The 25,209-nt window shown below is 44.8% G+C and overlaps 1 gene segment (V, D, J or C); it reads right to left on the bottom strand.

Annotated features, from left to right (window-relative positions):
- Window positions 1-1,075: 1,075 nt before the first annotated feature.
- LOC129052794 (probable non-functional immunoglobulin lambda variable 2-33) lies at window positions 1,076-14,183 on the bottom strand. The segment is given in 5 exon segments: window positions 1,076-1,113; window positions 2,180-2,281; window positions 7,358-7,498; window positions 13,830-14,015; window positions 14,138-14,183. Coding segments are annotated over 5 exon segments (513 nt in total).
- Window positions 14,184-25,209: the final 11,026 nt, after the last annotated feature.

Here is a 25,209-nt window from a genome sequence, read left to right on the forward strand (position 1 = left end):
CTGTGACCCAAATGGACCTTTGTCCATCTGGACTTGCTGTGTCCAATATGGTGGCCATGAGTCCCAGGGAGCTACTGAGCCCTGGAAACATGGGTAGTCTGAGGTAAGATGTACTGTAGGAGTAAAACACACCAGATTTCAAAGAATTAGTACAAAAATAAAATAAATATCTCAATATTTTAATACTGAATGCATGTTGAAATAATATTTTGGATAAACTCATTTAAACACAATATATTATGAACATGAATTCCACCTGTTTCTTTTACCTTTTAAATGTGGCTACTAAAAAATTGTATATTATATTTATATATTCTTAAAATTATTTATCTTAAAATTTCTTATAGACCAGCACTAGAGCACTGCAGGTGCACTCAAAGTCACAATATGATACTTTTAAAAAGTAAAGGTTGGGCACGGTGGCTCATGCCTATAATTGCAGAACTTTGGGAGGCTCAGGCAGGAAGATTGGTTGAGCCCAGGAGTTTGAGAACAGCCTACGCAACATAGTGAGACCCCATCTGTACAAAAAAACTTTAAAATTATCTGGGCATGGTAGTATTCACCTGTAGTCCCAGCTACTCAGGAGGCTGAGATGAGAGGATCTCTTCAGCCCAGAAGGTTGAGGCTTCAGTGACCTGTGATGGTGCCACTGCACTCCAACCCGGGTGACAGAGTGAGACTCTGTCTCAAAAACAAAACAAAATAAATACAAAGTAGAAAGAACTTTCTGGAGCCTTAAAGACACACCAATGCCTTACCGCACTGATGCAATGACACGTGACAGGCTGGTGCCTAAGAACAGGTTTTCTGGGGCCAGAAGACCTGAGATTCTACTCCTGGGTCAGCCACTTTCTAGTTCTGACATCAGGCATGTTATTCTTTTCTCTGCATTAGTTTTCCCATTTCTCAAAATCTATGTATCATAGATTTCCCAACTGTAAAATGGAGGGATAATGAATAACTCATGGAGTTGTTGAGATGAAAGGAATTAATAAATATGAAGTACTTGGAAGACTGCTTGATATGTATTAAACACATGTGAATATTTACTCCTCCTGCTAGTATTACTACCCTAATCTTCATCCTTATTCTTAGTATAGAACAAAGGCACTAGAGATAGAAGAAGCAGGTAAGTTAGGAAAACAGAAAAGATTTGAGTTTGAAACATTTGACAGTAGGAACACTTCCTTGCAACACCAACATGGACATGTACACATACGTACACACGTACACAAATATACACACATGCACAGATACTCACACACAGTCGGCACATGGCACTGATTTGTGTGCAGGTCAAAAGGCAGCACATCCTCCCAGATGCTTTCCTGTTCAATGGGCCTTAAGCTGCAGGGACTTGAACCAGTTCTTACTGATATCACCATCATGTGTCCCAGCAAAAATACAGCAAAGCCACTTTGTCGTGTCCAGACTCTGTGATACATGTTATCTCCCTGGAGCTGGCCTAGTTTGTGAACTCCTAGATCTGGGATGAGGCACCCAGATCTGCAGAAACTATTAGCATGATCTGCTTAAGGCTGATTAGCAGTTTGGGTTCTGTGACCATCCACAGTAGGCAGTGTGGAGGCCTAGATTGGCAGGTATAGATGAATCGTCATGAGGACCATACTGGTACCACTGAGGGAGAGAGACGCTGGGAGTGGAAAGAGCCGGGGCACCTCATATTGTTTCCTCCAGGCCAGTCCACTGAGGCACAAGGCAGAGCTGATAATGTTTTTAGGATGCAAACTCCACAGCAGCACTGAGCTGGGCTTAGGACAACCAAACCTGCAATTGGAAGAGAGAAGCTGACAAGCTTAGTGTCCCAGGGAGACTGTCAGGGAGGCAGCTGCACTGAGCCCCATGCACTGAAGGAAGGGTATTCTGGTCTCACTTACAGCCTGGCTGGGAGCCCATGGAAGAAACTCTTAACCACATGTCAGAGATTTGCTCACTCTGGTGATGGTCAGAGAGCATGGATGGATGCTGGGCATTCAGAGAATATTGACAGCTGGTGGCTAATATAACTCATAATCCACCCTGGTTTGATTTCTCTGAAACCAGCCTAGGCATCTACTCAGGATGATGAGGAGGGTAAGGAAGCTTCTACTTAAAAAGCAGAGGATAAAATCTCCTATGTCAGCATGAAAAGGACAAGAACAGCATGAAAAGCTACCTCTCAAGGTGCACGAGAGATCAGGCACTTTGCAGAGGGCCCCGAGTCCTTCTGGGCTGTCGGGTAATGCCCCACCTGAGAGCTTGATGGTGCACATCCCACCTGCAGAGCCCCAATGGGCAGCTTAAGCCATGTCTGAGACATTGCTGGGAATTTGTTTTTTGTTTTGAGATGAAGTCTCACTCTATCGCTCAGGCTGGAGTGCAGTGGAACGATTTTGGCTCACTGCAACCTCTACCTCCCAGGTTCAAGCGATTCTCCTGCCTCAGCCTCCCGAGTAGCTGGGACTACAGGCACGCACCACCACGCCCAGCTAATTTTTGTATTTTTACTAGAGACAGGGTTTCACCAGTTGGCCAGGCTGGTCTTGAACTCCTGACCTCACGTGATCCATCCACCTTGGCCTCCCAAAGTGCTGGGATTACAGGTGTGAGCCACTGTGCCAGGCCCATTGTTGGGAATTTGAATTGTGTGCCCCCTTGAATTCATATAGTGAAGTGCTATCCATCAGGACCTCAGAATGGGAACTTATGTAGGAAAAGAGTGGTTGTAGATGTGATTAGTTAACATCTGGCCATAGTGGAATAGAGTGAGTCCCAAATCCAACAGGACTGGTCTTTTTATAAAAAGAAAAAACTTGGACACAGACATGAACATAGGGAAAATGTCATCTGAACATGGTGGCAGAGACAGGGGTGATTCACCTATAAGCCAGGGAACAGCTAATACTGCGACACCACCAAAAGCCAGGGGAGAAGCATGAAACAGATGATCCCTCAACCTCAGAAGGAGCCAACCATGCCAACACCTTGATCTCAGATTCTACCATCACCGTCAGATTAGTGAGAGATTAAATTTCTGTTCTTTGAGTCATGTAGTCTGTGTTACTTTTTATGGCACCCCAGGCAAAATAATACAGACAGCTCTAGGAACTCTGGGCTCAGGGAACCTCCTGCAGGGCTGGGCTTTGAAGATGCTTTGGTCTCTAACACCACAATCCCCTGGGTGGGGCGGAGGGGCCTTCCTCTCCTGTGTTTTCTTCTCCCCTACAGTGTCTGAATTTCCTTTCCAGGAACCTGCCCCAATACCACAGGCAGAAAACTGTCTTCTGTGATGCCTCCCACCCATGTCTTCCCCTCTGGGCTCTGGTGGGGTCTCTAATCAGAATCATAGGCCACTCTCCAGCTCTGGGCTGTCAGGTGAGGGGTGAGACCCTGGGCAGGGAGGGATGGGCCAGGACATGGGGGCCAGAAAACCTTAGACACCCTTCAGATGAGCTCAGCCACCTCTTTCCAATCTGCTGACTACACCTCCTCCTCATAGATGAAGTTGCAACCCTTGGTTCTACAAACTCCTCCGCTTCCCTCTCTGGTTGACTTCATCACCTTGAAACAGTTTCTGAGATGCTGAGAGAATTGGCAGGAGAACACCCAGGGATACTCTCCTCATCTCCTATGCCTCAATTTTAAATTATTTAACTCTCTCTTGTCCCAAACCCTCTGCGCTGCCTTTCCTCCATCCCAGGTCCAATTTTCATGTGCAACGACAGTAATAATTGCTGCCAACTAGAAGCACCTGGGTGTGTCAGGCTTTATGTCAAACACTTTATGAATATGATTAAATTACATCCCTGCATTCTTGTTAGGAAAAGACTTGCTTCCTCTCTCCCATTGGTCTCTGCACGCACTGGCTCCCCTTTATCTTCTGCCATGAGTGGAAGCAACCTGAGGCCCTCACCAGATGCAGATGCCCACTCTTGAACTTCCGGCCATCAGAAGCTTCAGCCAAAGAAACCTTTTTTAAAATTTATAAATTTCTCTGCCTCAGATATTCCTTTATAGCAATAGAACATGGACTAAAACACCAGGGGAGGAAGGAGAGAAGGTCACCTTTGCGTCTCAGGAAGTGTCTTCCTTGGCAGAGTCTCACCTGTGCTTGAGTGAGGAGGGTGAACAGGACCTAAGCCACTCAAAGTGTGGTTTTTGGAGGACCAGCAGCATCAGCCTCACCTGGGAGCTGCTGGACATAGAGACTCTGGGGCCCCACGCAGACCTGCTGAGGCTGCATCTACATCTTAAACAGACTCCACAGGGGATTTGTTTGCTCACTGGAATTTCAGAAGCTCTAGTCTAAGCCACAGTGGAAAATCTCACTTGTTCTGCTTTAGACAACAAACCCCTGTCTCCCCCAAGTATTTCACAGGCCACCAGGGTCGGGTGCTTAACTGCCCTGCCCTCATCAACCTAAGCTTGATTCCAGTGTTAGGCCCTGTCATATATGCAAGAAACGTTTCAGGAACAGACAATTTTATAATCTAGCTGGGCATAGCCCTGGAGAGAGCACAATATCTCAATGAGATTTCCAGAGAGAAATAGATGGTTCATGCCATTGTTCTTTTGTTATCACTCAGCTCCAATTAGTTTGGACTTTCCTCATTTCACAGACATATTATGTTTTCCTCTATGTTCTAGCCTCTCTATTTTTCTCTTTGACTGAATCACTTCCTGTGTGAGACCCCACTCCTGACCCCCAGAACATTTGGACACATAATATTGCAATTTTTTAGCATTTATCAGTAAGTATCTTCACAGCTGGGTATGGGATATCCAGGTTTTTTGCATGGAATAACACCCCCTCCAATATCGGCACCACAAATCTTACCTCTTATGATGGTCTAGCAAGTCTGGAAAATCACAAACAGTAATGTTTCCCTATATGAAAATATTTTATGTGACTGTTGAGATGATCACATGGTTTTTATCTTCTGTTTTGTCTGCATCTTCACCAGCATTTGTTATTTTTTTGTCTTTTTAATGATAGCCTTTCCAGCTGGGGTAGGATGATATCTCATTGTGGCTTTGATTTGCATTCACCTGATGATTAGTGACGTTGAGCATTTTTTCATATGCTTGTTGGCCAACTGTTTATCTTCTTTTGAGAAAAGTCTATTCTGATCCTTTGCCCCCTTTTCAATGATATTACTTGGTTTTTTGGTTGCTTGCTTTTGAGGCAGTGTCCTTTTCTGTTGCCCAGGCTAGAGTGCAGTGGTAAGATCATGACTCCCTGCAACCTCCACCTCCTGGGCTCAAGTGATCCTCCCACTCCAGCCTCCCAAGTAACTGGGACCACAGGCTCACGCCACCATGCCTGGCTAATTAAAAAAAAAATTTTTGTGGAGATGAGGGTCTCATTATATTGCCCAGGGTGGTCTCAAACTCCTGTGCTCAAGCAGTCCTCCTACCTTGGCCTCCCTAACTGCTGGGACGACAGGTGTGAGCCATCACATTTGGCCTAGAATTTGATTTTTTTTTTTTTTCTTCGCGACGGAGTCTCGCTCTCTCGCCCAGGCTGGAGTGCAGTGGCGCGATCTCAGCTCACTGCAAGCTCCGCCTCCCGGGTTCACGCCATTCTCCTGCCTCAGCCTCCAGAGCAGCTGGGACCACAGGCGCCTGCCACCACGCCCGACTAATTTTTTGTATTTTTAGTAGAGATGGGGTTTCACCGTGTTAGCCAAGATGGTCTCGATCTCCTGACCTTGTGATCCGCCCGCCTCAGCCTCCCAAAGTGCTGGGATTACAGGTGTGAGCCATCGCGCCCGGCCGTTTGTAGCATATTTTGAATCAGGTAATGTGATGCCTCCAGTTTTGTTTTTTGCTCAGTGTCATTTTGGCTATACTGGGTCTTCTGTGTTTCCATACAAATTGTAGAATTGTGGGGGTTTTTTTCTATTTCTGTGAGGTATGTCATTGGTATTTTGGTAGGGATTGCAGTGAGGCTGTAGATTGCTTTGGGTTATAAGTTTTTTCTTTTCATATTTTATAAATATAGCTCCACTACTTCCTGCTTGCATTGCTTCTAATAAAAATTCTGCTCTTATCATTGTGTTCACCTGTATCTAACATGTCTTTTGCCTCTGGCTTTTTTTATTATTTATTTATTTATTTATTTATTTATTTTTTAGATTGAGTCTTGCTCTGTTGCCCAGGCTGGAATGCAGTGGTGCGATCTCGGCTCACTGCAACCTCTACCTCTCAGGTTCAAGCAATTCTCCCTGCCTCAGCCTCCTGAGTAGCTGGGATTATAGACACTTGCCACCACATCCGGCTAACTTTTTTTGTGTTTTTAGTACAGACGGGGTTTCACCATGTTGGCCAGGCTCGTCTCAAACTGCTGACCTCAGATGATCCACCTGCCTCGACCTCCCAAAGTGCTTGGATTACAGGCGTGAGCCACTGCGTCTCTCTGGCTACTTTTAAGAGCATTTCTTCACCACATTTCTTCATCATCATTTTAGCATCAAATTGCTAAAATGTCTTTTAGCAATTTGATGATGATGAGTGTTGCTGTTGTTCTCTTTATGTGGGGTGTGAGAGTGTGTGTGTGTGTGTGTGTGTGTGCATGCACACATGCTCTGGAGTGTTCCCTCAAGTGTCTTTGGACGATTCTTTTCTCTTCCAGAGGTTGTTTCCTCCCACACATGTGCTCATCGGTGCTCACGAACATTTGCAGACTCCAGAGTCCTCTCTCTGTGCAACTCTCTCCTCTTTGTTACTCTTCCCTTTGGACTGTTTTGGTTTGTTTTTAAATCTTTTAATTCCCTGGACTCCTACTCTGAGAGGGGGAATTCCATGCAGTGAGGTATAGGGATATATTCTCAGGAAAAAAGTATGGGAGGCATGAGTGGGAATGTGTTATCTTGATGGACACCACACTGCCCACTGTGGTGGCCCTCCCTATTCAGAATATGAGGTTGTCATGGAGCTGGGGCTTGAGGGTCTCAGTTAAACATGAGAAGTTCAGAAGAATGATCTGGGGCATTTGGGCCACAGAAAAGAAGCACTGCCTTAGGTCCAGTCACCATACAGAAGGAAATCCAGGGACCATTACCACTCAATGGCTGTCTCCCTCTGACTATCCTTACACTCAAGTCATCTTAAGCCAAGACACAACCACTCTAGACAATACCAGGACACTCTGGTCCTGCCAACCCCAAGTCCTCTCCTGACCTAACCCACTCTCTGCAGATCCTCCCTGGAGAGCTTGGAAGCCAGGGCACCCTGGGGTCTCAGATCCAGGAAAACTGAGCCAGACCTGCCCATGGCTGTGTCCACAGTCCTGCTGGGGCCAGAGGAAGTGAGTGACACAGACAGAAAAAGGGTTTGTGTCTCACTTTTCCACCTGCCTGTGTCACTGTGAGTTGAGTAGCATGGTTGTCTATCAACTGATAGTAATAATCAGCCTCATCCTCAGCCTGGGCCCCAGTGATGGTCAGGGTGGCTGTGTTGCCTGATTTGGAGCCAGAGAATTGCTCAGGGATCCTTGAGGGCCGGTCACTGCTATCATAGATGACCAGCACGGGGGCCTGGCCTGGCTTCTGCTGGTACCAGTGTGCATAAGAGCCTTCTATGCTGTCTCCCTGGCAGGTGATCCTGGCCATTTGTCCCAAGGCCACAGACACTGCAGGCACCTGAGTTGGCCCAGAGGAAATCACAGAGCCCACAAGAAAGGACAGGAGAGGTGAGTCTGAGGATGAGGGTCTCATTCCCAGAACCTCACACCCTGCATCACTCCCTATGCTGAGTTGAAGGTCAGGGCCAGGTTGATCTTGATCCCACTGGGGGCTGAGCCCTGGGAGGCAGCACCTGTGCAGAGAGTAAGGACGAGCAGGGGAGGGGTCCAGGCCATAATGGAAATGCCCCAGAGCTCTGCCTCTGACTCCACAGCTGGGAAGGGACCTCCAGGCCTTTCTTATCGTAGAAAGGGGAGTCTCTTCATGCAACTCTACGTCCTTTATTCTTAATTCTTTGTTATTTGGTTCCCTGTTAAGCAGTGGATGTAAATCTGCTCTCCATTCTTTAAAATGTATGTCAAAGTTCTTGTCTGACCCTATGTCTGAGGACCTTCTCTGCGTAATTTTTCAAGATTAGAAGAAGAGTCAGGTGGGTTTCAGGATTCTACTCAATAGAAGGGGCCAGAAAGGAAATGACTCAAGTACTACCAGGGACTTGGAGCCATTAGTGTCCCAAACCAGGGCCACAGTGCCCCCTGGTGCCCACAGGACAAATGTCATCCTGCATGTATCAATAGATCACACAGCAGAACGACTACCTTGGATTTTTGCGGGGCGGGGGTTAGTGTGTGTGTGTGTTTGTGTGTGTGTGTGGTGGAGTCTCACTCTATCATCCAGGTTGGAGTGCAATGGCACGATCTGGGCTGCAGAATGACAACCTTTTTTTCCTTTTGTGATGGAGTCTCACTCTATCATCTAGGCTGGAGTGCAATGGCACCATCTGGGCTCACCGCAACCTCTGCCTCTCAGGCTCAAGCTATTCTCCTGCCTCAGCCTCCCGAATAGCTGAGATTACAGGAGGGCACCACCATGCCTAGCTATTTTTTTGTATTTTTAGTAGAGATGGAGTTTCACCATGTTGGGCTGGCTGGTCTGGAACTCCTGGTCTCCAGTGATCCCCTACCTCGGCCTCCCAAAGTATTGGGATTACAGGCATGGGCCACCGTGCCTGGCCTACTTTTGAGCCCTTAATATATGCCAGATGCATTGGTGAGTGTTTTACAAGCAAAACTTCAAGAAAACTTTCATCATATGGAGTAGGAAGATGAGGAGCCCTGTGCTCAGGGCCCAGATTTTATTAGGGAATCAATACTGGGAGGTGAAATTTTTTCCCCAAGTTCCCCAGACAGTAGTGAGTGGAGTCCCAATTCCATCGAGGAAACGAATCTCAGAGCATGACCTTCCAGCCCCTCCCTGTCCTGCCTCCTGCACCCTGCTCCATCTGTTCCCCCTACCCAAGGTCTTTGGGGTCCCTCTTGTTTTCATTTGCCAGTGCTGCCATCACAAGATACCAAGGAACTAGTGGCCTCAACAGCAAAACTTATTTTCTCAGTGCTGAAGCTGGAAGGTCCAGGATGAAGGTGTTGGTAGGACTGATTTTCCCTGAGGCCTCTCTCCTTGGCTTGCAGGTCGCTACCTCCTTGCTGTGTCCTCACATGGTCTTTCCTCTGCCTGCTCATCTCTGATGTCTGATCTCTGTGTGTGCAAATTTTCTCTTCTAAGGAGAACACCAGTCAGACTGGATAAGAACCCACCCTCATGACCTCATTTTCACTTAATCACCTCTGTAAAGACCCTATCTCCAAATTCACTCACACACTGTGATTAGAGCTTCATTGCATGAATCTTGAGGGACACAATTTAGCCAACAACCCTCCACCCTGTGGACTCCAAAGCTTATTTCTTTCTCACTTGTAAAACACATTCACCCCATCCCAGTAGCCCAAATCATTAACTAACTCAGCACAAACTCTGAGACCCAAATATCTCCAAATAAAGTGTGGATGAGACTCCAGTTGTGATTCTTCCTGAGGCTTTAAAAAATAAGAGCTTTAGGAAAATTTTTCTCCTCTTTCCTGTCATCTGGGTGTTCAAAAAAGTCAAAGCTCCCACTTTATTTGCTAAGATTGAAAGAGGATTTGTTCCTGTTTCCTTCTTTCTTCCGCCCTCCCTTCCTGAGACTGAGGGGCAGTCACAGCTGCTGGCTGGTGAGCACTTATGGAAAACGCAAATGGGTTAGTTGAAAAGATTGGCAGCTGGGCCAAGGTCCCCACAGAGAAGGGATCCCATGCCACTTGCTGCTGCGTGCACGTCCAAGAGTCTCCTTTCCCCAAAGAGACTTTGGGCCTGATAGATTTAACTTTGAGTCTCTGGCTGATTTCCTCTTAAACAAACCTCAGTTCTTCCTCAAAAACTTTCAAGTAATGGAAATTGTCCATTTCAAGTCCATATTGCCCTCTCTGTTGGCTGGGCATAGTGGCACACACCTGTTGTCCCAGCAACTCAAGAGGCTGAGGTAGGAAGATGGAGCCACTGCACTCCAGCCTGGGCTACAGATTGAGAACCTATTTTGTTTTTAGATTGCCCACTCTGAGTCTACTTAAGCTTAGAAGTCCTAGATCCAGGTAGCACCTGTGTGTCAAAGGCCATATTTATCTCCTGGTGCATTATGACCAAGGGAGAACGCACCGTTAGCAGGTGCTTCAGAAGAAAATAGGCCAGGGCTGCTGCAAGCCCTCCTGGTGAGTCAGCGAGTATATGCAGTGGGTGTGTGCTACATGGGGACCAACAGGCACAGAACACATGCTGCTGTTCCCAGGTCCAGGACAGCTCAGACAACTAAAGAACCTGCCTTCAGCTGGTGGCTGCCCACCCTGTAAGCAGTGTCCACATGGTGCTTGGGCAACACAGTTGATGGAGAATGAAAAGCAAAAGACACTTGGGATTTGAGTCTATTTCTTTATAATCTGAGATTTTCATTTCATGGCGATTTAGAGAACCAAAATAGCATCTCTCCCAGAACGGAATCATTTGTCACAAGCTATTACCAAATATGCCGTTCAAATTGTGTCCAAATTTGTCCAGATGTTTTCAAATTATGCTTAACAAGCAAATTAAGATACTATTAATATTCTGTGTATCACCAGCGTGCTCTTAAATCGTCACTCATGTAATGCTCCAGGGCCATGCATTTCAGTCTGAATTTGAGGACAGGGGCAGGGAAGGATCTGTGCATGAGCACAGGAGTGACCCTTGCTCATCTTCTCATCCACAGACATACGAATCTGTCCACAAGTAACAGGGACTGAATTGCTTAAACTGCAAGCTCCAGGTTACTGTAATCAGAGGCCACATTTGGTATTGCACTCCAGTAAGTATGTAGTTGTGACTTCTGATGATCTTTAGAGCTATTTTAGGTAATTATTTATGAAAAAAAATCCTCATCTTCTCAGAATGCAAGATGGATTGCAAACACTGCATATTTAATAGGAAAAACAGGGAAACAGCAGGAGAGACAAGTGGAGAGAAAGCACAGCTATTTTTATAGTGGCAGAAAGGATAGGCATGTTACAGATGCTATGTCAAGAGAGCAAAAACTCTCCTATTCCTGCATGGCCCAGGTGAAACAGCTGCTATAAGTCCAGTGAAAACAGAGTCTAGAAAAGCATTTGGTAAAGATCCTCTACACCATACCTAAGCTTTGACTAATTACACATAGAAAGACCAAGGAACCTGTTCAAATTTAAAATGCTCTGATAAAAGTAACTAATTGCTCAGTTTCACACTAGCATGACATTTGGAAGCTATGTAGCTAAACTAGGCTGGGGTTAAAAAAAATTAAATCGCGGTTATTAAGAAGTCAATATGGAAAGAAAAAGTTTGAAAACACTCCTAGTTCAAATTGTACCCATTTTCAGTGGTAAAACTCAGGATAGGGTTTACCTCCGATTTGCCTGAGAACCAATGTGACTGAGCTACCAAGCCCTTTATCCTGTCCCTGCTGTGAATGCCCCTTCTTGCCATCCCTCCAGGTAGGTCTGAGTGAACCCCCAGGGTCCTGTGCTGGGCCCACTGCTCCATGGTGCCTTCCCTCTGACACTGGGATGCTACCCACTGTGGGGAGCTCCCCTTTTCCCTCAATTCATCTACATCTGCCAAAGAAGTTAGGGACAGTGGAAGCACCCTCAGGCTGGGCCTGGCCACCTCCTCTGGCCTCTGAATGCAGCCCCGCCTGACAGCTTGGCTGCAATTTCATGAGGAGTCCAGAGTCAGAACCACCAAACTAAGCAGCTCTCAAATTCTTGATGCAACAAAACTACAAGATCACAAATACACTGATATGGTTTGGCTCTGTGTCTCCACCCAAATCTCATCTCAAATTGTGATCCCCGTGTGTTGAAGGAGGGACCTGTAACCCCTACATGTTGAGGGATGGAAGGGATTGGATCATGGGGGCAGTTTTCCCCTTGCTGTTCTCGTGATGGGTAGGGAGTTACCATGAGAGCTGATGGTTTTAAAAGTGTTTGGGGCCAGGCACAATGGCTTGCGCCTGTAATCCCAGCCTTTGGGAGGCCTAGGTGTGCAAATCACTTGAGGTCAGGAGTTCGAGACCAGCCTGGCCAACATGGTGAAACCCCATCTCTACTAAAAACATAAAAATTAGTCGGTCTTGGTGACGCATGCCTGTAATAACAGCTACTCAGAGACTGAGGTGGGAGGATCACTTGAACCTGGGAGGCAGAAGCTGCAGTGAGCTGAGATCACGCCACTGCACTCTAGCCTGGGCAACAGAGTGAGACTCCATCTCAAAAATAAAAGTATTTGGAAGTTCACCCTCCCCAGCTCTTCTCACCTGCCACCTTGTGAACAAAGCTCTTGCTTCCCCTTTGCCTTCTACCATGATTGTAAGTTTCCTGAGGCCTCCCCAGCCATGTGGAACTGTGAGCCAGTTAAACCTCTTTCTTTTATAAATAAGGTATTTCTTTATAGCAGTGCGAAAACAGATTAATGCATATGTGTTCTCCTTAAGAATATGTTAATTTTAGGAGTAATTTTTATGCAACAATAGACAACTAAGGCACTTTGTGTTTAATAGAATCTATTTAATTCAGGTTCATGAACTCTAAACTATAATAATAACTATGTTTAAAGATTGGCTCACAAAACTCCAGAGAATTTAGATACTGGACTCTGGATATGTCTGAATATTTTTTAAATTTTTAATTCTCACAGTCTGTCGATTAATCAGGATTCCAGCTAGAAATTGATGATTTCCCCAGAGAAATTAGATACATTTGATACCCATGAGGAAGGGTGGGTGTGTTCAGCTCAACTCTTCCCTGTGGAGCCATTTTGGAAACTTCCATACTATGGGGAGATCCTCCACCTGTAGGGTGTTTCCAGGACAGGGGCTCAGTGATGTGAGAGGAGGAGGATCCTGAGAGGGCACCAAGTCTGTCACTCAAATACTCCCTAGCTCAGCAACCTGAGGTATTAGGGGAAACAGGATGGACCCTACACACACACACACACACACACACACACACACACACACACACACACATCTTCCTCTTTGTTTTCATTGCTTTAAAACATCTTTGGAGCTTTACACAGTGGTTGCTGCTTCCACAAAAGATGTACATGAATAACCCAGCAAGGTGGGCTATCTTCACTAGAGTGGGATGTTCATAGAGCAGTGGTCCTTTATCATTGAAGAGGATGTCATTTCTGAAGAACTGAATCCAGGCTGTGCTGCACAATGTGAGAAGTGGAAGCATTCAACGTAAGGATTGACATTGACAGACTTTAGTGCATACAAAAATAAAAATAAATAATGAAGTGAGGATCATCCGGAGAAGTATGGGGACCGCACTAGGCGGGCATTTCCCTGCCAGTATGTACTTCCTGTTAAAGAGCTAAAGTAGTTTCCAATTCAGAGAGGACATCCATCAAACGAGTAAAGAAGAAGCTGTCATATCCCAGAGAGTAAACAAGAGAGGAGGTTTCCTTTGGGAATTAATGATGGAAAAGGAGAGGAGCTGACAGAGAAGTGAATTCTCAAGGCCCTGTTGCAGGAAGCCCCTTGAACAGGGTGAGGAAGCATCTTCAGAGCAAAGAGGGAGCCTGAGAGCCCAGGGCAGGTTTTGGTCTCAGTTCCCCCAGGAACTTGGACCACTACAGAAAGTGTAACTACTTGAATATAAGCTGCAGTGATAATTAGCTTCAACCTCGGACTTGAGCCCAGAGATGGTCAGGTAACCATGTTGCCAGACTTGGAGCCTGAGAAGAGGTCAGAGATCTCTGAGGGCCGAGTATTGACATTGTAAATCAGGAGTCTGGAGGTAGTGCCGGGATGCTTTTGGTACCAGAAGACACGATCATAATCCCCAACGTCACTGCTGGTTCCAGTGCAGGAGGTGGTGACCAACTGTCCAGGAGCCCCGGACACAAAAGGAGGCCAAGTCAGGGCATATTGGGCCCAGGACCCTGGAAAGAGGGAGAAACACACTCTACTGGATCAGTGCTGGGCCCAGTGACCCTGAGGAGCAGGAGCAGAAGACCAAGCATCAGCCCAGAGGTCCCCGAGGCCATTTCCCTGGAGACGTCACCTGTGTCCTGAGTGAGGAGGGTGAGGAGGAGCAGAGCCCAGGCCATGGTGGAGATGTCCCGAGAGCGCTGCCTCCTGAGACCCCAGCACTGGGCGTGACCCGAGCCCTGTCTTATCCCCTCTGCCTCAGAGGAGGGCAGGGCCTCCATGAAAATCTGCGTCCTGAGCTCCTCTCCTCACCTCCCCCTCACCTGGGCCTTCGCTCAGAGACTTCTGCTTCCCTGTGAGGCTCAGCCAAGGGGATTAATCCAGCCTAGGCATGGATTTCCTCAGACTGAACCCATGAGAGTGCCCAAGACATCAGGCCAGTCCAGAGATATCCTAACCCTCGCTATTGCAGGAGCTCCAGGCTGAGGAAACCAAGACTTCTCCTTTGTGCTGTGAGGGATGAATGTGAGGACAGGCTGCTCCCAGGCTGGATGGGAAAGTTCAATCACTCCTCCTTCCAGAGACTTCAGACAGTGCTGGGACTTCTCATTTCCTCATCCCCTGCCCAGCTATCTTGGCCCTCTCAGCTAGGGTGGGTTCTAAGCACCGCTACATCCCCTGCCCCTGCAGTGGTTTAAAGCTGGGGCCTGACGTGTTGAACTAGGACCATTAATGCTGCTTCTAAAAGGGAATTCACTGGGACACAACAGATTTGGAGCACTGCTTCCCAGTACCTTTAGAGATATTCAAGGGTAAGTAGTTCTTGGGATTTCTTTTTTTTTTTTTTTTTTTTTTGATGGCTTTTTATTAATGAGCAGCTGTTTATAGTTAATCATAAAGTCACATTCCTTTTTTTTTTTTTTTGATTCAGGGACTTTTTTTTTTTTTTTTTTTTTTTTTTGAGATGGAGTCTTGCTCTGTCACCAGGCTGGGACATGGTGGCGCCATCTCAGCTCACTGCAACCTCCAACTCCCTGGTTCAAGCAGCTCTCCTGCCTCAGGTTCGTGAGTAGCTGAGATTACAGGCACGAGCCACCACACCCAGCTAATTTTTAGTAGAGATGGGGTTTCACCATGTTGGCCAGGATGGTCTCGACCTCCTGACCTTGTGATCCACCCTCCTCGGTCTCCCACACTGCTGGGATTACAGGTGTGAGCCACCGCGCCCGGCTGATTCAGGGACTTCTCAAAGGTCAGGATAAACTTTATCAATCATCGTCCCCAACCTAGTCCCCTGCTGCCCCCTGGTGGCCTCAGATGGTTCATCTCAAGTACCAAGACACAATTCTAAGTGAGAGATAGAAATACCTGCTTTGGTCCCACTCCAACCTGCCTTTTTCTCCTCCCACCTCAGGACCAGGCCCTCGATCCATGCTAATCTTGACCCTTTTCCTCTGACTTTTTCCATGATGAATGTGTCCTCTGCCATACCAGGTGGCTAAGATACTCGTTCTCAGGACCGTTTTGCTTGTGCTAGAATGGCTTTGTCAAAGATACCTGAGGTGTCTTAGCTCCAGGCTGAGAAAACATTAGATGTAAAATGAACTAACCTCAGTATAAGCACTGGGTGAGAAAAATGGTATGAGGAAAAGACCAGCTGGGTTCTCAAAATGTCTTCTTACATGCACAGGGTATATTCTCCAGGAGACAGCTCATATTTGGTCACAAAACAAGTCTTAAGAAACTTAAGGAGAATTAAATCATTCCAAAAATCTTTTTTTACAACAAGAAATGAATCTAGAAATTAATAACAGTAAAAAAATGGAAAAATTCACAAATAGGCAGAAATCAAACATCGCATGTTGAACAACCATTGGGTCAAAGAGGAAAACCAAAGGGAATTTTAAAAATATCTTCAGACAAATGAAAATTAAAACACAGCACACCAAACCTATAGGATGCAGTAAAAGCAGTACTAAGTGGGAAGTTTATGGAGATAAGCAAACATTTAAAAAGGAGAAAGATCTCAAATAAGCAACCTAAAATTACAACTCAACGAACTAGAAAAAGAGGAACAAACTAAGCCCAAACTTAGCATAAAAAAAAGAAATAATAAAGATTACAGCAGAAATAAATCAAACAGATAATAGAAAAAAACAAAACTAAGGATGGTTTTTTGAAAAATTAAACAAAGTTGACAAATCCTTAGCTACACTATGAAAAAAGAGAGAAGACTCAAATAAATAAAATCTGAAATGAAAAAAGGAGCTATTACAACAGATGTCTCAGAAATAAAAAGGCTCACACCTGTAATCCCAACACTTGGGAGGCTGAGGCAGGTGAATCTCTCGAGCTCAGGAATTCAAGAGCAGCCTGGGCAACACAGTGAGGTCGCGTCTATAAAAAAAAAGAAAGAAAGAAAGAAAGATATTATCCGGGCATGGTGGTGCATGCCTGTAGTCCCAGCTACTCAGAAAGCTGAGGTGGGAGGATTACTTGAGCCTGGGAGGTTGAGGCTGCAGTGAGCTGTGGTCAAGCCTCTGCACTCTAGCCTGGGTGACAGAGAAAGACCCAGTCTCAAATAAATAAATAGGATCATGAGGGACTATTTTGAACAATTACACACCAACAAGCTAGATAAATTAAAAGACATAAATAAATTCCTAGAAACAGTCAACCTAAAAAAAAAAAAAGCAAATCAAGAAAAAATACAAAGCCTGAACATACCAATAACAAACAAGGAGACTGACTCAATAATCAAAAATCTCTCAACAAAGAAAAGCCCAGGACCAGATGGCTTCATAGCTGAATGCTCTACCAAACATTCAAAGATGATTTAATATTAATTCTTCTTAAAGTCTTCCAAAAAATAGAAAAGGGAACACTTTCAAAATTGTTTTATGAGGTCAGGATCACCCTGATACTAAAGCAAAGCAAAGACAACACCAGAAAAGAAAAAAACTACAAGCCAGTGTACCTCTGACAAACATTAACGGATATTACATGCAAAAATTCTCAGTAAAATACTAGCAAACCAAATTCAACAGCATGTTGAGAAGATCATACATCAGGAACAGGTGGGGTTTATCCCTGGATACAAGGATGATTCCGCATATGCAAGGATGGTACAGCACATCCACAGGCTGAAAGATTCACACACACACACATATGATTACGTCCACAGATGTACAAAAGGCATGTGGCCAAATTCAACATCCATTCATGATTTTAAATGAAGATGAAGAAGGAGGAGGAGAAGAAGGAGAAGAAAGAAAAGGAGAAAAAGGAAAGGGAGAAGAAGAAGGAGAAGAAAGAAGAAAGAGGAGGAGGAGGAGGCAAGAAAGAAGAGGAAGAGGAGGAGGAGGAGGAGAAAAGAAAGGAAAAGAAAAGGAAAGAAAGGAAAAAAGGAAAAGAAAAGAAAGCAATGGAAAAAAAGGAAAAGAAAAGAAAAGAACTCTCAACAAAATAGTTATAGGCCGGGCTCAGTGGCTCATGCCTGTAATCCCAGTATTTTGAGAGGCTGAGGCAGGAGGATCTCTTGAGCCCAGGAGTTCAAGACCAGCCTGGGCAACACAGCAAAATTAATCTCTATTATAAAATAAATCTTTAAAAAAGCAAAAATAAAATAAAATAGGTATAGAAGAAACTTACCGCAACACAATAAAAACCATATGTGAAAAGCCCACAACTAACATCATAATCAATGGGAAAAAAACAGAAGCTTTTCCCCTAAGATCCCACACAAGGCAAGATGCCCCCTCTCCACTTTTTTTTAATTCAACATTGCACTGGAATCCCTAACCAGAGAAATTACACAAGAAAAAGAAATGAAATGCAACCAAATTGGAAAAGAATAATTAAAATCCTAATCTCTGTGTGCAGATGACATAAACATAAGTGTAGAAAAACCTAAAGACTCCATAATAACAAAAAGTCAATTAAAACTAAGTTAAGTAAATTTGAAGGATAAAAAATCCACATACAAAAATCGATGATGTTTCTACACACAGACAGTAAATATATGAAAATAAAATTAAGAAAGCAATCACATTTACAAAAGGAATTAGTACTTAGGAATAAACTTAACGAAGGAGGTGAAAGAGTTTTACACTGGAAATTATAAAACACTGATGAAGAATGTTAAAGAAGATACAGATAAATATCAAGACATCTCATGTTTATAAATTGGAAGAACTAATATTCTTAAAATGTTCATACTACCCAAAGTGATCTCCAGATTCAATGCTAGACCTATCAATACCCAAACGTCATTATTTATAGAAATAGAAAAATAGGCCAGGCATGGTGGCTCGCACCTGTAATCCTGGCATTTTGAGAGGCCGAGGTGGTGGATCACTTGAGGTCAGGAGTTCGAAACCAGCGTGGCCAGCATGGTGAAACCCCATCTCTACCAAAAATACAAAAAATTAGCCAGGTGTATTGGCACATGCCTGTAATTTATCAAAAAGATAAAAGATAACAAATGTTGGCAAGGATGTGGACAAAAGAAACTCTTGTACACTGTTGGAAGGAATGTAAACTAATACAGCCATTGTAGAAAACGTATGGGGATTCCTTAAAAAATTAAAAATAGAACTACCATATAATCCAGCAATACCAATTCTGGGTATATCTCAAAAGAAAATGAAATCAGAATCTTGAATAGATATCTGTTCTCCCATGTCTTTTGCAACATTATTCACAATAGCCAACACATGGAAACAACCTAAATTTCTGATGACAAATGAATGGATAAAGAAAATGTGGTGCATGCACACACATACATACATACATACACACACACACACATACACATACACACACACAAATATTGCCAGGTTTTAAAAAATAAAGCAAATCCTGTCATTTGCAACAACATGGATAAAGCTGGAGGACATTATGTTAACTGATATAAGCCAGAAACAGAAAGACAAATACTGCATGATCTTATTTGCATGTAGAATCTAAAATATTCAAACTCACAGAACCAGAGAGTAAAATGGTTGGTGTCAGGACTGGGGAGGGAAAAGGGAAATGGGGAGATGTTTATCAAAGGGTACAAAAGAGTAGAGTTATACAAGATGAATAAGTTCTAGATAGCTAATGTACCGCAATGTGCCTATGGTTAACAATATTGTATTATTTACTTTAAATTTGCTAATTTGGTAGATTGTAAGTGTTCTCACCAAAAAAAAAAAAAAAGAAAGAAAGAAGTTGATAATTATGTAAGGTTATTTTATGTGAATTAGATTGATTTTGATTTCACACAATTATTGCAATAATTTCACAACAGATATATGTATCAATATATCAAGTTGTATACCATAAATATATAGAATTTTTACTAGCCAATTATATATCAATAAAGCTGAAAATAATAGTGAAAGAAAAATATTGCATGAAGGAGATACAGCTCACTAGATTTAAGAATGACCTAACGGAATGCAGAACAGGAATTCTAGTGTTTTTAACGGTCTGAAAGACGAGGACTAGAGTCAGGATTAGACTAAGGGCACCAGCTCTGGAGACCTCTCATCAGTGCCTGTCTGTCTATCACACAGAACATGGGACTTTTCTTTGTCTTGCTCCATTGTGCACATTGAGGCCACCTCAGCTCAGAGCTGTGTGCCTTCATGAGGGTCCCCCATCCACAGAGAGATGCTTAACCTAGTGTGTTTTTCTAGAAAGAGATGGATATGAATTAAAAACACTAATCAGGGCTGACTGATCTTTGCCAGATTAAAAATGGAAATGTCCACTCAGGAAACAGGATAGGGATTCTATGGAGGTAAATGTTCTTGGGGGACTATTTGGTGTTCTTGTTTGTAACACATGACAGACACTTGCAAGAGCACCAGAAAGTGAAGCCAAAGGAGCAATGAGCTAAGTGGTGGCACTGGGGCTTGGTGGACAAGGAGATGGGTGATTGGGGAAATGATAGTTTTGAATGTAAGACCCTTGTTTCACTATGTATGCTTTAAACATTTATGTGCTATATTATATTAAACAATAGTTGAGATAATGTCTATAATTTGAGATAATATTAAAATGGTAATGGTCAATGACCGGCTCAGAAATCCATCTGGGTGCGTGTGTTGGAGCTAATAGCCCAGATCACTGTGAAGAGAAATTTTCCTGCAAGAAACAGACTCTGAACTTTACCAGGAGCTGCTTTGTCCTCAGTTCCAAGGACACAGTGAGAAAATGGCCTTCATGAGGAAGCAGACAGTCATTAGACACCAAATCTGCCAGCACATTGATCTTAAGACTTCCCAGCCTCCACGAGTGTAAGAAATACATTTCTGTTTTTATAAGCCACCAGTTTAAGGTATTGTGTTATAGCAGCCCAAAGGTACTTGGATAATAACCACTGTACTTTTTAAAAATATGTGGCTGGTCTTGATGGCTCATGCCTGTAATCCCAGCACTTTGGGAGACTGAGGCGGGTGGATGACGAGGTTAGAAGTTCGAGACCAGCCTGGCCAACACAGTGAAACCCTGTCTCTACTAAAAATGCAAAAATTAGCTAGGCGTGATGGCACATACCTGTAATTCCAGCTACTTGGGAGGCTGAGGCACGAAAATCACTTGAACCCGGGAGTCAGAGTTTGCAGCGAGCCAAGATTGTGCCACTTCACTCCAGCCTGGGCAACAGACCGAGACTCTGTCTCAAAAAATAAAATAAAATATATAATCTACTTAATTGAAGTTTATATGTTTTAAGGTTTAATGATGATTATAATTTAAAAGTGGCTCACAAAATCAAAGAAAATAAAAAAATGGCTAGAGAACACCCTGCATGTTTAAAAAATTAATTCTCATGGTTATGAGATTAACTGGGATTCCAGCTAGAAACAGTATTGGCTCACCTTGAAAATAAACTACCAAAAGAGTCCTTGAGGAACAGGAGACTCATCCACCAAATAAGCTTTCCTGTGGATCATTTAGGAAAGAACCCATCCTAACAGGGAGGCAGTCTAAGTGCAGGACTGTTTCCAGGACAGGGGTTAAATGATCTGCTAGAAGGGGCTGTTCTCACAAAGAACAATCACTCAAATATGCCCTGGCTAAGCCCCCAAAGATAGACAATGGGTCAAAGACAAAGGAACTCTAAAAAATAAAAACAAGGCTGGGCACGGTAGCTCATGTCTGTAATCCCAGCACATTGGGAGGCTGAGGTGGGCAGATCACCTGAGGTCAGGAGTTCAAGACCAGCCAGGCCAACATGGTGAAAGCCCATCTCTACATTAGCCGGGCGTGGTGGCGCATGCCTGTAGTCCCAGCTACTCAGGAGGCTGAGGCAGGAGAATTGCTTGAACCTGGGAGGCAGAGGTTGCAGTGAGCTGAGATTGCACCATTGCACTCCAGCCTGGGCAACAAGAGCAAAACTCTGTATCAAAAAAATAAATAAAAACAAAGTTAAAAAAAAGAAAACATATGAATAAAACCCTTTACTTTTGTGCTCAGTCTCTCAACATCTTCGGATCTTCTCTCAGTTGCTGTTGCTTTGGGAAGAGACCTGCAGAGGAATAAATAACCCAGCAAAGACAGCCATCCTTACTACAGCGTGGTGGATACGGAGTTGAGTAAGATGTTATTTCTGGAGCACTGACCCAGACCAGTCAGCACAGTGTAGGAGATGGAGGCATTTAATGTGAGGGTTTCATAGAAAACTGCAGAAATGGTACTGAGCGGATGGATCCTATTGCTCTGTCCCTGCCATTGAAAAGTTGGAAAGAGTCACCATCCGGGACCATATCACACAGGAAAAGAAGAAGCTGCCGTTGTCCCTAGACAATTAACCAGAGAGCATGTTTCTTTTGCATTTCATTGTGGGAGGGGAGAGGGGCTGAGAGTGGATGAAATTCTCCAGGCCATGTTGCATGAAGCCCTCTTCTGCACAGGGTAAGGAAGCACCTTCACAGCGAGAGAGAGCCTGAGAGCCCAGAGCAGGTTTTGGTCTCATTACCCATGAACTTGGACCACTGTGGAAATTGTAGCTGCCTGCATATGAGCTGCAGTAATAATCAGTCTCGTCCTCAGCCTGGAGCCCAGAGATGGTCAGGGAGGCCGTATTGCCAGACTTGGAGCCAGAGAAGCGACCAGGGGCCTCTGAGGGCCAATTACTGACATCATAAATCGTGAGTTTGGGGGCTGTGCCTGGGTGCTACTGGCACCAGGAGACAAGGTCATAACCCCCAATGTCACTGCAGGTTCCAGTGCAGAAGATAGTAACCAACTGTCCAGGAGACCCGGACACTGAGCGAGGCTGAGTCAGAACAGACTAGGCCCAGGACCCTGGAAAGAGGGAGAAATACACTCTGGTGAGTCAGTGCTGGGCCCAGGTGAGTCTGAGGAGCAGGAGACCAAGGATCAGCCCAGAGGTCCCCGTGGCCCCTTCCCTGGAGGCGTCACCTGTGCCCTGAGTGAGGAGGGTGAGGAGGAGCAGAGAACAGGCCATGGTGGAGACGTCCCGAGAGAGCTGCCTCCTGAGACCCCAGCACTGGGCCTGCCCCCAGCCCTGTCTTATCCCCTCTGCCTCAGAGGAGGGTGGGGCCTCCATGCAAATCTGCATCCTGAGCTCCTCTCCTCACCCCACTCTCACCTGGGCCAGGCTCAGAGACTTCTGCTTCCCTGGACAGCGGGACTCAGCCGAGGAGATTAAAACTTGTTGTCTATTCTGATGGTAGGAACTTGATTCCTTTGTACCTGATTTCCTCAAGAGAGAAAGATCTGCTGAAGTCCCTCACCTGAGTGAGCTCCTGGCCCTCAGTGTCTCTGCTGTGTGGTGCCTGTGTCTCTGTGACCCTCCAGGCCTGGGCACACCCCATGGTGCCCTCTGCTTGGCACCCACCTCCAGGCTCTGTAAACTGTGAGGAAATGGGGCTGCCCACCCCACGGAAACCCCTGCTGTGTGTTGTTGGTCTTCCATCTCTTCAGCTGCAGCCTTGTCCCATCCCCACCCCCACCCTTCATGCCGAAGCATCTGCAGCGTCAAATCCCTTGAGCACATTAGTCATTCTAGGTCATGCAGCATTCAGGGGCACACATGGGAGGGGCCCTGTGGAGGAAACAAGGAGCAATGGAGCCACAATCCGCTGCTCCCAATCCTGCCCTTCCCACTCATGAGCAGGTGACTTGTCCTTTTCAGCCTCTGGTTCTCAGCCTGAGAACTGAGGACCACAGGATCCACCCACTGCCCATGCAGAGGATCTATAGAGAGATGAGTGTGAGGTGGAAAATGAAAGCTTCTAAAATGGGTCATTTCTAGCCTAGTAAGAGCCATTTTTTTTACAGACTTCATACTTATCTAAAGATTTCAGACCGAGAGTGATAGCTCACGCCTGTTATCACAGCAGTTTGGGAGACTGAGGCAGGAGGATCGCTTGAGGCCAGGAGTTCAAGACCGGCCTGGCCAACATGGCAAAACTCCACTTCTACTAAAAATACAAAAATTAGCCAGGCATGGTGGTGCATTCCTGTAATCCCAGCTACTCGGGAGACTGAGGCAGGAGAATCACTTGAACCTGGGAGGCAGAGGTTGCAGTGAGCCAGGATTAGCCCACTGCACTCCAGCCTGGGAGACAGAGCAAGACAGCAAGACTCTGTAAAAAACTATATATATATATATATATATATATATATGAAACATATATATGAAACATATATGAGAAACATATATATGAAATATATATGAAACAGATATATGAAACATATATATGCAAAATATATGAAACATATATATGCAAAATATATGAAACATATATATGCAATATATATATGAAACATATATATGAAATATATATATATTTCATTCAACTTTATCTTTTATTTTTTTCCTCATATTACAAAGAAGTGTTATTTCTGCTTTCTGGGTTTTCTTCCATCTCACTATATGCACAAGCTACAATAAACCAACTTTTTGGCCAGGCACGGTGGCTCACCCCTGTAATCCCAGCACTTTGGGAGGCTGAGGCAGGTGGATCACCTGAGGTCAAGAGTTCCAGACCAGCCTGACCAAGATGGAGAAACCCCGTCTCTACAAATACAAAAAATCAGCCGAGTGTAGTGATGCACGCCTGTAATCCCAGCTACTTGGGAGGCTGAGGCAGGAGAATCACTTGAACCTGGGAGGCGGAGGTTGTAGTGAGCCGAGATTGCGCCATTGCACTCCAGCCTGGGCAACAAAAGCGAAACTCCGTCTCAAGAAAACAAAAAACAAAAACAAAAAACAACTTTTCTTAATCAAGGAGCACATAAGAAACACAGGGGCCGGGTGTGGTGGCTCATGCCTGTAATCCATCACCTTGGGAGGCTGAGGCGGGTGAACTGCTTGAGCCCAGGAGTGCGAGACCAGCCTGGCTGGGCAACATAGTGAGACCTCATCTCTATTTTTAAAGTTAAATTTAAAAAGATAAATAGAGTAAACATAGAACCAATGTGAAAATATTTCTCCCTGTTTCTTTCCTCAAATCACTTTTAAAACTCTTTCATCTTTTGATGTCTTCCACTGCCTGTGATTCAGATTGATTTAATTTTCACATTTAAAATATTATTATTGTTTTCAAGTTCCATTTAGGATGCAGTGGCATATACCACCTTTTCTCCAAACCCAGCTATAAAACCTGGGACAGAATCCATGGAGCATCAATTTGATTACTTGGAAAACCAAATCACTGGAGGCAGACTAGGGGAGATAGCAGCACTTTTAGTAAAATCAAACCATCAGAGAGCTTCCCATTTTCCCCCGGTGTCCTGTGGCCTGCACTCAGGGCAGCCTGAAACCTGGAAGGGGTACCAGTGTGCAGCCACAAAAGTTCCAGAAGAAGCTCCACTGTTCTGGCTTGAAGATGAGAAAGGAAACCCCTAGTGCTCAGGGCAAATTTGAAATGTCCACGTTTTCCTTTTCTTATGTTTGTTCTTCTCTCCATTCTACATGATCCAGCCTCCAGGAAATTCTTCGTGGTGACAGCAGGGACAGTAGAGACTGTGCGGACTTTCTTTTCTCATCTTTGGAGCTGATTTCCAAGAAAGTGGCACTTAATCCCCTTACCTTTGTTACTCTCTGTCCTCTTGGTGTTTGGTGTGGACACGGACTCAGTTGCAGGAAGTGCACAGCAGTGCAGGCTAATTAAAGTCAGTTTTTTTCACCAGAAGACCAAAAGGGAAAGTCTGGGGAACCATAAATAATGGGCAGACTGTGGA

The sequence above is a fragment of the Pongo abelii genome, chromosome 23 (genome assembly GCF_028885655.2).
Source record: "Pongo abelii isolate AG06213 chromosome 23, NHGRI_mPonAbe1-v2.0_pri, whole genome shotgun sequence".
NCBI classification, from domain to species: Eukaryota; Metazoa; Chordata; class Mammalia; order Primates; family Hominidae; genus Pongo; species Pongo abelii.